General features: G+C 39.3%; 1 protein-coding gene across 1 annotated transcript in view; it reads left to right on the forward strand.

The window, feature by feature from the left end:
* Positions 1-8,691, forward strand: part of LOC110003601 (adhesion G protein-coupled receptor L3) — a 219,866-nt gene extending 211,175 nt beyond the window's left edge. The window contains exons 25-27 of the mRNA XM_065950385.1: positions 2,425-2,550; positions 4,038-4,055; positions 5,359-8,691. Of these exons, the coding sequence (XP_065806457.1) occupies positions 2,425-2,550; positions 4,038-4,055; positions 5,359-6,308 (1,094 nt within the window). The 3' untranslated portion in view covers positions 6,309-8,691. The remainder of the gene's footprint in view (positions 1-2,424; positions 2,551-4,037; positions 4,056-5,358) is intronic.
* The last annotated feature ends 4,115 nt before the right edge of the window (positions 8,692-12,806 follow it).

A 12,806-nucleotide genomic window follows, 5' to 3' on the forward strand; every position in this document is an offset into this window, starting at 1 on the left:
ATGTTCGACACGGGGAGGAAGTGTCAAGATCTCAATAATTAGGCACTCAGCTTAGCGCACCACCAACCGATGCAGACTTGAACCGGGCGCAATCGGGGGCGGTACTGTAGGCCACGAGTTGAAGACAAGCCTACATGGATCTTCCTTATAAGTAAAAAGCAAAGATAGAAATTATGAATGTGATGTTTATTCCCCTTGGCTTCATACCAGGCTGGGTCTGTTAGAGACAGCACTTGTAAGAGTTCAAGAGTGTGTCAGCCGTCACAAGTATCATAAGGAACAGATGCGCATAGAATTGCACTTATCCAGAGCTGCTCCTGTGTTGTTATTAAGGAATTACATATTGAGGAGCAAATATATCCTGCTGATTTGTCCTTTTCACTCGTCACCTCCACATTACACACAAACACAAACACACACGACTGAGTAAGAGCCTGCAGCTGACACTCCTGCAGCGCCCGTCTCGAGAGCGCAGCCACGCAATCAACTCGATAGCGTTGCATGTTCCATTTATCCCAGTATTCAGAATTATTTGCAATCAGTGCGGCTTTTGGAAATTGTCCAATTTATCAAATACAGACACAATAAGTGGGGGATCTGTCATTGGGGGAGAGCTCACGAGAGGGCTGGTGTTTATGGAATACACTGTAATTAGGGCAAGCAGAGGAAACATCAACAAATTACTGTTTTTCTTTTTTTAATCAAAACAATATTGTGATTCCCAGACAAAATTGTAATACACCTAATTAATATTTAAAAGGAAAGAAAAATTGGATTATACTCTAAGATTAGGTTTAATTGGCTTCTTTCAAAATTTCATTAGGGAGAATCTTTGAAGATCGAAAATACTTAAGCAATAAGAATGCTCTCAAAGCTGTAACCCTCATTTTTGAGAAGTTTGTGGAAGACAGAAGGTGATATTTGAGTCTTTTTTTTACATTTGTGTGACTGATTCAAAGTGTTGGGGGGGGGGGGAGTAATTGCAGTGTACTCAGAAGATAAAATGTGTTTACCCACTCTAGCGTAGTGCATTCTGGGAGCACATGCCTGTATCATCCACAGGAGTCTTCAATTTAAAAACATATTAGAATCATATCATTTTGACAGGGGAGGCAAACAGGAAATACACGCGTCTCACAAATATTCCCAGCAAACTTGATATTCAGCATAATGTATTCAAGCACTTGGAAATAAATTATTTTTTATCAACAGCCGGAAAAACAAACATCAGGGAATCTTGCACCATTCATGTTTGAGATTGCAGCCTTCAAATCTGAAGCTAATCACGGAGCTCAGGCTGTGAAGGTTGCTCCGCTGCGTTGAATGTGGTTGGGGAAATTGATGAGTCATTCAGTGCAGGATCCTAGCAGCAAGTATCTGAGGACAAGCACGGGCATAAATAGTAAATGAGCCTCTGTCCTGTTTGTGCGGAAGAGGCGAAGCAGGGCCAAAGTAATGACCATCTCAGCTAAAGAGAGGACATGTGGCTTCTTTCAGAGGTTATTTCAGCAATGGCACATAAGAGTGTCTTCCATATTTGAACTTTGCTCTTTGGAGAAAAGGAAATATTATACCACTTCAGCTGGTAAGATTGTCAACGCCACGGGCAATAATAATATTCACCGTTTGCTCGGCCTCGGCCTCGCTATGCCTGTCAAGCTTTGAATTCTCACTCTTCACATACACAGCTTCATGATGATAGCAGCCAAAGATACTCGGTCCCAGAGAAATAAAATGTATACTGAATGAGGCCTCTTGATTTTCAGGCAGCTAAAGGCGGTTTGGCAGGTCTAAAAAAAACAAATGTCCCTGTCCCTGTTTCATAAACTTTAGCTAGCTAGCACTCTCAGCAAGTTGGAAAATACCACAAATTCTATTTCCTTTCTAGCGTAGCTTTTAAGCTAGTTAGCAAGACTTAATAGAAATAACATCTTGTATGAAATCAAACCGAAAAAAAAGACACTCACCTTTTAAATACTTTCTTCTTTCATTTAAAACTAAACAGTTATTTCATTTTGTCCTGTTTTTGAGTCTAGAAATGTAATGATTGTGTTTTGTTGGCCTCGTCGATGCTTCTTTGTAATAGATGTGTGTTAACATGAGTGCGCTGGCTGAATGTGGGGGGCACAAAAACTAGCTTAACTCTAATGGCTGGCATTAACAATACAATTAACACACTTTTCATCGGTCCCAGTAGCCATGTCAGTTCAGCTCTGTCTCAAACCCCTCACATTAATGATCACATGATCATTTGGATGTAAATGGCTGTCATTGCTCAGCTGCATCTGCCAAACTGATATGTATGTTCTCTCTCCTTCTCTCTTTCTTTATCTTTTTCTTTACCCTCCTACCTCTTTCTGCCTTTACACTCTTGTTCTCTTCTCTTTTTTTCACTCTCACTCTGTCTCTTTCTGGCTGCTCCAGGGGCTATGGCTAACCATCTTATTCCTAATGCACTCCTACGTCCTCATGGCACTAACAATCCCTATAATACATTGCTTGGGGAATCGGCAGTCTATAACAACCCTCTGGGCATGTACAACACACAAGGTGTGCTAGCTTCTTTTCATTCTTTAACTTAGTAGCATGGGCAGTGTTTTTTTTTTTTTTTTTTTTCAACGTCTGGTCCTGGAGAAACTGTGAGGCTGCACATCTTTGTTCCTGCACAAAAAAAACGTTATGACCAGGGTGTTAAAAGTAATGGACTTTGACTTAGCTGGAAACCCTGTGCTCCCCCCTTGAGGGTTTTTACGGGGCTTTGATAAAGAAAAAAGAAAAAACACTGCTCTAGATGTTGTACATAAGCATTGAACAAATTAGTTTGATCTCAGTTTCGTTTTCTGTGGGTTTTTTTTTTTTTTTTTTTTCATTGGAGGTGTATCTCGGCTTCTGTATCGGGCATGAATTCTATTTACATAATTTAGACCAAGACGTTTGGCTGTCAAAGATGTTGTAAGAAAGGATCAAGAATGGGTGCCCGTAGAGAGCCGGATACATCCCCAGTCATTTATTTTAAATGTGCTCTAATATTGTCAGTGAGGCTTGTGTGCCATGTCTTCTGTCTGTTTTTTTTTTGTTTTTTTTAGCGTAGGCTACTTTTTGTTTTTATGCTGCTGTTGGATTGTTGAGCAATTTTGTTTGTGAGGAATGTCTTCCATTGCATAGAAAAGAAAAGTCTGAATGACCAAAATGAGGACAACAAGTAATTTAGTTCTTTGTTAAACATTTTTCGTTGAATTACGAACGTTGTGCTTCTTTCAAAAGACATTTACAAAAACTAAATAGCTGTTTATTTGAAACTTTTACTCGTTATAACTTCTAATTCCTTTTATTTAAAAAGTGGGTCATTTTTTAGATATCATCAACACATACCTGTAATTAAGTAGTAAAGGTTTTAACTATAGATACTCCAAAAAGGTCCCACTTGTCTTAAAGAAACCGTCTTTCAACTTTATTCTGGTATCAGTCTGAGTATTTTAGTGATCTTATTTCTCTTTGCAGAGCTGTTATTATTTTATCTCAACTCTCTGCAGTCAATATGAAGTTGCTGTATAACTCTGCAAGTCTGTAAAACTGAGAAACTTGTGTAAAACCCACATATGAAAAAGAAAAAAAAAATCTCAGAGAGCTTTGATCAGGAGATAATTTATGTATGCAATACAAGCACTGCATTGGGGCTCGTGACAGAGGGCTATAATTCACTTACATTGCCATAGATGTAAAAGAAATATCTGAAAGGATGAAAATGCTAATGCATCAGAGATTTACTAGCGCTTTTGACGCACAAGTACCACTGCCATGTTTTACCCCAAGGATCCTGCCATGAGATATATCAAAAACGTCCTTTTTTTCTTCTTTATTTGTCGAGAGATGTGGTTCCTGCTAAATTTGCATGGTGACTTTAAAAGAAACTGCATTCCAGAGACATTTTCTTGATGCTTCATCAGCATACTGTATGTGCACATTTCTCTTTCAACCTGTCACTGTTATGCTTATTGTGTTTTCTTCTTTCCTTCCCCTCATGCTGTCCCTAAAAGAGCCCTACAGAGAGACAAGTATGGGAGTCAAACTAAACATTGCTTATCAAATGTAATTGACTTTGGCTTTACTTTTCTTTTCACTCAATGCTGACAAAGGGGTAATGAAAGAAAAAGCATCATTCCCTTTGGAAGTAACAGCGTTCTTTTATGACAAAGGCCTCTCACCATTTCAAAAAGGAGCTGTAAAAATCACTTTAAATCACATCCGCTGCTTTTTGTAGACTTGATTTTAAATGCAGACCGCAGATTCTTACAGGCAAATATCCATCAGCTCATTTGTTATCACACTCCGACAAAGCTAATCCAATTACAATCAACATTCAGACTCACCTCAACATTTCATAAGGAACATCAATATAATATTGATCTGTCGTTTTTTTCAGTGAATACCTAACACCGGTGCCTTTGTGCATGCAGTAATTTTTTCACCACCCACCTTGATCAATCTAGTCACTCCTTGAAGGTCTAAGATAATGTGCCCTTTGAAAATTTGAAGAGGTCATACTATGTGTATGGCCTTGTCCTGGCTTATTAAAACATTTGCTTTGATATGGGGTAGCATGAACTCATGAAATATGAAATATGAATGTCCATGCAGCGGAGAGAACAGAAAATCTGAACAGAGATGTTTTAACTAATTCATGTTTAGAGATTCGGCTAGTTTTGCTCACACAGAGAAAAAAAAAAAGCAGACATGAATATAGAATGTTTCCAGTTTAAAATGTGTCACATTGCAATGCTCGAATGGGACAATATGGCAGGGGCTCAGTTCTACAGCTGTTGCTAATGTTGCCAATGTGTTAGTGTTGCATGCATAGTTATTTTTGTTCTCGCTTGAATGGAATGCATCGCTTTGTGTTTTCTGTGCTGTGTTTTTGCTGTTGTGTGTCGCACATATATCAGTGTGTTCATCACCGCCATAGAAACATGTACGGGTAACGAAAAGTACAATGGGGATATAGAGAATGTTTCTTTGTATCAAGGTAAGTGGGTATGATGTCTAAATTATCAGTAGAGAGGTTTTTATTCTGCATTTTGTGCTTTCTGTGTTACCTAATCCAAATTCTGTAGGGTTACATGTCCATAGAGTGCACTTTATAGAAATGTGAGTGACATTATGTTCTGAGGTAGCTGTAGGGTCAGGACATATTTGAGAATAAAAGGGCTGCAGTGTTTGATGGACGTAATTTGTGTTTGTAAAAAAAAAAAAAAAAAAAAAAATGGCTGACATTTAGCTGTGATAATTACATCCCATCAGATTTCACCCTTCTCATTCGCCCACTCTACCCCCCCACCCAATCCATGTGTGTCATTCCAGAGGGAATCCTGAACAATGCCCGGGATACAAGTGTCATGGATACTCTACCACTGAATGGTAACCATGGCAACAGCTACAGCATCGCCAGCGCCGAGTACATGAGTGACTGCGTCCAGATTATCGACAGGGGCTACAACCACAAGGAGACCACCCTGGAGAAAAAGATCCTGAAAGAGCTCACCTCCAATTACATCCCATCCTACCTCAACAACTCCCACGACCGCTCAGCCGAGCACAACCGGAACCTGATGAACAAGCTGGTCAACAACGTGAGCAACGGCGGCAAGGACAGCGGCTACGGGATGGGCTTGGGGATGGGGTTGGGCATGAATGTTGCGCTGAGCCTGGATGACCACTCAACCTTTGGGCCGCACCACGACGAGGGCCTCGGCCTGGAGTTAATCCGCGAGGAGTCGAACGCCCCGCTGCTGCCTCAAAGACCGCCTCCATCCCTGCAGGCGGTTGACAACCTTCACAATCACCTCCACCAATCGGTGCCGCCTCCCCTCCCGCTGCCACACCACCCCTTCTCGTCCGCAACCACCTCCTCGTCCTCTCGGCGGAGGATCCCCCAGGAGAACAGCGAGAGTTTCTTCCCCTTACTCAACAACGAGCACACAGGGGACGGGGGCTCGTCCCCGATCCACAACCACCAGAGAGACTCGCTCTACACCAGCATGCCCATGCTCTCTGGTCTGCCCGACGTGTCTGCGGAATCTGCAGACGGCTCCAAGGATGGAGGGGACGCCAAGAGCCCTGAGGCCAGCTTGGACGACGTATACTACAAGAGCATGCCCAATTTGGGCTCGGGCAACCACCTCCATCAGCTGCACTCCTACTACCAGCTAGGGCGGGGCAGCAGTGACGGGTTCATTGTGCAGCCAAACAAAGAGGATCTATCTCCGGAAGAAGCCCACCAGGAGCCATCACACCTGGTCACCAGCCTATAGGCCCCAAAAACCCCACACTCCTCCAGTGTCCCTCTTGTTACTGTAGTCCTCTTAATCCTCCATGTCTCTCTTTTCCATCAGTCGTCGGCAGTGGTAGCCTTTCTTTTTATTGCGTGTCCAGAAAAAACTGAGGGGAAGCGATTAACTGTACAATTGCGGACAGGATGATAATTGCAACATACAGGGGCTAAAATGTGACTGTATTCGGGTAGACATTGCAGAATCTGTTGATGTTGTGCCCCCCCCCCACCCCACCCCCGAACCCTCCTCTCGTCGCAAACCCCGTGCGGTTTGCTGTGTTTTGTCTCAGTGTGAAAAGAGACATTACCCACACAGGATTTCTAGGTCACAGCGATATAGCCTGACAGTCAGAAAAAGGAACTGCACAGCCCCAAAACTATTCAAGTCTAAAGTATAGACTGCACCAGAGTAAATGGGAGATTTAAAAAAAAAAAAAGACTATTTTATTATACTTCTCTGTCTATATTGACTTTTTGAAAGATTTTCTTCCTCTTTGGTGAGTCGCAGCACATTTTGTTTGCTGAAAGTGTCCCCTTCAATGAAAAAAAAAAAAAAGACAAAAAAACACATTTTGAACAATTACCATGAAGGAATTATTGATCGTATGCTTTCAAGCATAGCTGTTCTGTTTTCCTTTCCTTTTACTGTAATAACAGTTGTTAAAGAGGGAGAAAAAAACTAATAAGAGAACTATGAGATATTTCTATGTAATTGTACAGATAACTAGCATTGCACATTATAGTATGCTTTTTTTTTTTCTTTTTTTTTTGTTGTTCCGAGCAAACCCTTCGTCTCTGTAAATGTAGTGGTTAGGAGCAATTCTGTTCTGTTGTGCTGGCCTCTCTAGGTTTCTGGTACCAATCTCTCTTTTTTTTTTCTGTTTGCGTTTTTTTTTTATTTTTTCACTTTTCAAAAAGTGACCACCTGAATAGAATGAAAATATCCAAAAAAATATATATATATCACAACAAAACACTTAACATGCAGGCATTTGTGTGTCAAATTGATCTTTGTTTCATGTTTGTTTTCTGTTTGATTTGTTTCCCTTTTTTTTTTTTTTACAGTGTAGATGGCTCATCAATGACACAGAATTGCCCAATCCCAATCTCCCACCCTAAAGACTAAACAACAAACCCTCACAGACTCGCATGTCTTCAGGCGTGCAGTGCGGGAGTGTGTTAGATGGTATAAAATTAGGAATGCGACACACTATTGCTCCATAATGCATAATTAGAAAAACAGCCTGCCTCCAGTATGTTTGTGTTTCTTCCATTACATTGTTTTTAATGTAGCAAACTATCAAAAGTAAGTAAAGCCGTTATTGGTTTTCTAATGTGGATATTTAACTGAAAAACAAACACAACTTTACAAACTTACTATTGATAACAACCAAAGTTAATACAATCATTTTGAAGCTGATGGATTCCCTTTTTTTTTCACGCACATCCCTGATTAGTTTACATTTATTTTTGAATACTGCTTACGTTCGACGTTGAAAGTCACGCGAGAGAGTCTGCAGAAAGGGACACTTACAGAAATTGTGTTGTTCCACATAGTAAAGGCCACGTCAGAGACTTCACACACATGGCTATTTGATTATTGGACAGCCCGAAGTACTCACACACTTAAAAAAAACGATCAAAGTTTGGAAGTCTGTGAGTGTGGGGATTGGGATTAGGCCAACAAGTCCGAGTTCAACAGGAGGTGTCCCTCAGAAAGCTTTAGAGATCCTTCTGCATCTTTATCCAGGAAAAGCTTGTGCTTCACAGAGAGAGAACAAACAGAAAATTGATGAGCACTTGGCGCTTGTGCAAAAAAAGTGTGATCGTTGTTTTACTTATTAAAGAAAGCGCTTTTGGAGTGAGACAAACTGGAAGTGATTTTCTTTTCTTCCACTCGGAGAAAATATATTTATTTATTTGTTTGAAATTAAAAGCAGGATGGATGTAAGTTTAGTGGCACAGATAACATTTTTTTTATACAGCTTCTTATTTATTCCTTTATCTGTCACAGTGTCCAAGTTGAAAGATTTCATAATTACTAATATTTGTTGTAACAGTGAAACATGTTTGACAACAAATGAAGTACCGAGTAAGACTCATCACTAAGATATGACAAGAGTTTGACTGTTTTGTCCGGGGTTTGGAACACTTTTATATATCGATTACAGCGAAGGACCTCCCAATGATGGAACGACAAATTCTTTCGGTTGAATTTTCAGTTATTATCCCTCATTAGCCCTCTGTCCATTTTAGTGCCAAATGAATTTTGGCCCAGCAACAGTGGATGTGCTCTGTATGCTCTGGTCTGCTTTACAATAGAAGCAGTGATTTCATAAGCTGTAATAAATATTTCAAAATCAGCGCCGGTGTAACCAATGAATTCTTTACAGATCATGTGTGTTTGACATGAGTGTGTTAGGCTGAGCAGGAGACGTGGAAGGTCATCTGGACTGAATATGGTGAGAGAAGACATGAAGAGAGGTCGGTATCCCTCATCCGACAAAGTAAGTTTTTTGAATGTACTCCTTTTTGTCAGAAATGGTTGATGGTGAACACAGTTTGATCATTATACTTCTCTGTAGTGGAGGTCCCCAAATCATCTCAGGAAATATTTATATTCCAAAAAAAGAAATGTAAGTATGAAATGTAAGTAAGAAAATGTGTATTTTTCTCTTCATTGCTTTTAGTGGCTTTTAGCTTTGTCATACATGTCAAGCCTTTTGTCTCTGGAATTTTAGACTTTAACCTTTTGGAAGAGTGTTGTAGTTTTCTGACTCAGAATAAAATCCCCCTTCCCCATGCAGCTGCTGAATTGATCATTTTAACAACGATGGCAGCCATCATTTTAATTGACTATGAAGGAAACTAAACAGACGCCTCAGAGTTAGATATTAACCTTTGGAGTGGGAGGAGGCAAAAACAAGTGCTAAAAGGAGAGGGAACATTTGACATGCATTAACTGACCACAATTGAATTCTAATTATGTTGCTTTGTCTCTGGCCAAATGCTTAATAAGCCAACCTCTTCCAACAAGCTCACCACAACAACTTTTTAAAACTTGGAAGTATGTCCCCACTGTGTGTCCAGCTTGTTATGCTGCCCCCAAGTGGCCAAATAAAAATGTAATGAATTTGTTAATTCCCCCTTTTAAGGATCTCGGCAACATATTGTAAAGTATTTAAAGCCAGGAGAATTGAAATAAAAAAATCCAAAGCTGCATTAAAGGATTGTTTACCATGAAGAAAGGAAGGACTCCTAAAACTCCCACGTGGCCTCATGCTAAAATCTGCCTATTGATTACTTACCGCCAACATGTTAGCAAACCTGCAGACGGTGTGATGAATCTAAACTCAATATTAAGACAAATAGAAAGTCTCTGTAGGGTCTTGAATGCTCAACTTTCTGATTAGGTCGGATGTTTATTTGAGCTACTTGCTTGTCAGGTGGTGAGCCTGTTTGCAGCTAAAGCTATGTTTTTGCAGGTAAAGCTCAGATATTGTCTTGCATTATAAATGCTGTATTTATCTACAGAGATATTCCCTCTTACCACAGCCAGGGTCTTTCATCCAGAATAGAGATCCGGTGCTTACTCTAGCCCGTATGCTGCCGCCAGGATCTTCACTCAGAGAAATGGCTCGGTTGGACAGAGAGAGCCCCGGCCGTCACCACTGCATCACTTTGACTGGCATTTGCAAACCCGCGCGAGTCCATGAAATGTGCTGAAGATGTGACTCTGGCCCCCATCCTCTTTATTAATGAGATGTTATGCAAGCTCATAAGCCACCGCGGGCCCGGACGCTGCTCAGAAACATGCTTGCGTTGCATAAAACGCTACTGCAGCTCACTTCCCATTGGCTTGAGATACTTCTAATGCTCTACAGATGTTTACTGGCACATAAGGGGATGCAGATTGCAGTCAGTGTATTATATTTGCAGTCAGAGGGTTATCCTTTTATTCACTTTGTGTACCCGTGTTTGAACACTCCCTGACTAGCACAAGAGGATATCGATTTTCTTATCAGACTTTACACTGAATTCTTTAATTGCTAAAGGTGTCTTTTACCTCCTTAACCACAAAGTAAGTGTTGCCATAGTGCTCTCAAAGTAAAGCACTTTCCAAAAGGGAAAATCGATACACAGGATTGAGCTGATTTGTATTTACAGTATTTGTGGTAGAACTTTTATTTGAAAGATGAGCTTCAGTGATTTTTAAGGAACACACAGCTTATGTTAAATACAGTCTGTGTGTTTTATTTACCAGGTTATGATATAGATTCAAGATTCATTTTACAAACAGAACAGATGATTTTGTCAGAAAGAGCTGCCAACTTCAAGTTGCATGTATCCCTCTTCTACAAACTGTGACCCAGCGTCCCATCGTTGATCCCCTTAACTAACAAATGTTTCACCTTCTTTCTTTTTTGCTTCATCTTTGATACAGGTAAGAATCAAATTCGCTGGATGATGAGTCTAAAAATCATGTAATTTGATGCGTTTACATGCAGCACTTGAATGTCATTCAGAAAATCGAACAATTTGTTTCTTTGGACCTTTTACTGACGGTGAAACGATTTGATCTTTTTTCAAGACTTAACACCTCTTTACGCTATTTCCCGGCCATGTATGATGGCAATCCAATTACACAGGAAATCATTTTAACAGTTCAAAACGAGGTGGAAAAAAGAGAAGAGCAATGTTGATGTGCTGATAAGGACAAGTGTCCATTTGTGAGCTGTCTGCTTGAGGAGACAGTATTGGAATACTGTTCTCTGCCATCTTCAAATATAGATTAAAATCCCTTATGAGGCTGCATGTGTGTGTGTGCACCGTCTGTGAGTTAATGGCCTTAGAAACACCTGCAATCTGTGTGAACAACACTGTATCGTGTGCTCAGATAATAATTCAAAGAAAGGCACGTTTTAAATCTGCCCCCTCTGGTGAAAAATCAATGTACAAATGGCTGGCAGAATTCCAATGAAAGGTAAATCAATGTCATCTTCAGCTTTGTGAATTGGGACGACTGGACAGCTTTCACACAGAACAAAAAAACACCTCTCTAACTTTTATTTTTATTTCAATGAAGATAACATTGATTTACCAAAACTTTGCTTTTATAAAAGGTCAGAAAATGTGATGAAACTTACATTATGTGGTCTAGCGTATGACTACAGGGTTATCATTTTGTAAGGCCATGCACACCAATAGTAGACTTACACAGGTGTGTTCAAATGAATCCAAGAAAACATATATCCTGTACCATGTGTTTATTATTTTTTTAACTATAAGAGGAATGGCTTGAAAAAGTGTGGGTCGTTTGACAGAGAGTTTTCTGTTTTTTTGTTTTTTTTTAGTCCAAGCTTTTTAAAGAATGTTTAAAAACATTAGCAGTGCTTGACTTGTGGGTTAAAGTTGTTTGTAAAAAAAAAAAAAGTGCTTTGGAGTAAAAAGCAGGTAACCAATGTGTTAATGGTTCGTAATAATCATCTCTCGTTAGCCGAAAGCGCGAGCTAGCTAACATTGTGAATAAATGTGTGTCTGGTTCGTCACGTGACCGATAAACTCATTGAAGGGTGACAAACGGCTTGTTACCTGTGCAAGACACAAACAGCTGAGAGTTTTGTTTTTATTACGGAGGTAGCTAAACCAGTTACTAAATCTATTTCAACTTTGAAATAAGATAATGTATTTATGTTAATGACCACTGCTGAAATTATGTTGAGTCTGTTGTGCGGCATTTAATGCTAGCGTTAGCTTACTGGGCTAAATCATCTTAATTATTAATTAAAAATTAAAAATTATTATTATTATTATTTTTTTTTTAATTACAACCTCGGCTGTTGTTTGCCTTGGCTCAGATTGAACATTTACATTTTTCTTGCAACTAACCAAAGTTGTAGTTGGTGTTTGTGTTTCATTGATAGTGATTCGTTGTTTTGTATTAATGTCAGTGTGAATTAGATTTAACAGCATCGTTAAAATGCGTTTGACAGAGCATATTTACCCTGACTTGCTAACGAGGAAAAATAAATCTGTGTTTTGTGAAACAGATACTCAGAGGTTTCAAAGGTTCACAAATTGCGGATGCATCCGTCAAAACAATTAAGTTATTGTTTTCTTGTTTTTGGACTAGACAACACCCAAATATTTGGGAAAAATGGATAGAGAAAAACAACAATAACTCTGTTGTGAAAGGTATCTGCAAGTGATTCAACCCTTAAATAAAAAAAAAAAAAAAAAACACAATTAGTGCTGCACAACAAATCATAGTTTTAATCATTTTTTCTATTCATAAGTTTGGTCTGTTAAGAGATTAAAATATAATATATTAAAAATATTATGTCTAAACAGATCTTGTTAGAAATTGATTCATCTAATGTTTGACTAGCTGTCCAAATAAATTAAAATAAAATCAGTTCACTTTTATTGAAGAGTAAGTGAAAATGAAACTTCTTTGTTGCTTTAAAGAATTCACTTA

Source organism: Labrus bergylta, chromosome 22, assembly GCF_963930695.1.
Source record: "Labrus bergylta chromosome 22, fLabBer1.1, whole genome shotgun sequence".
NCBI classification, from domain to species: Eukaryota; Metazoa; Chordata; class Actinopteri; order Labriformes; family Labridae; genus Labrus; species Labrus bergylta.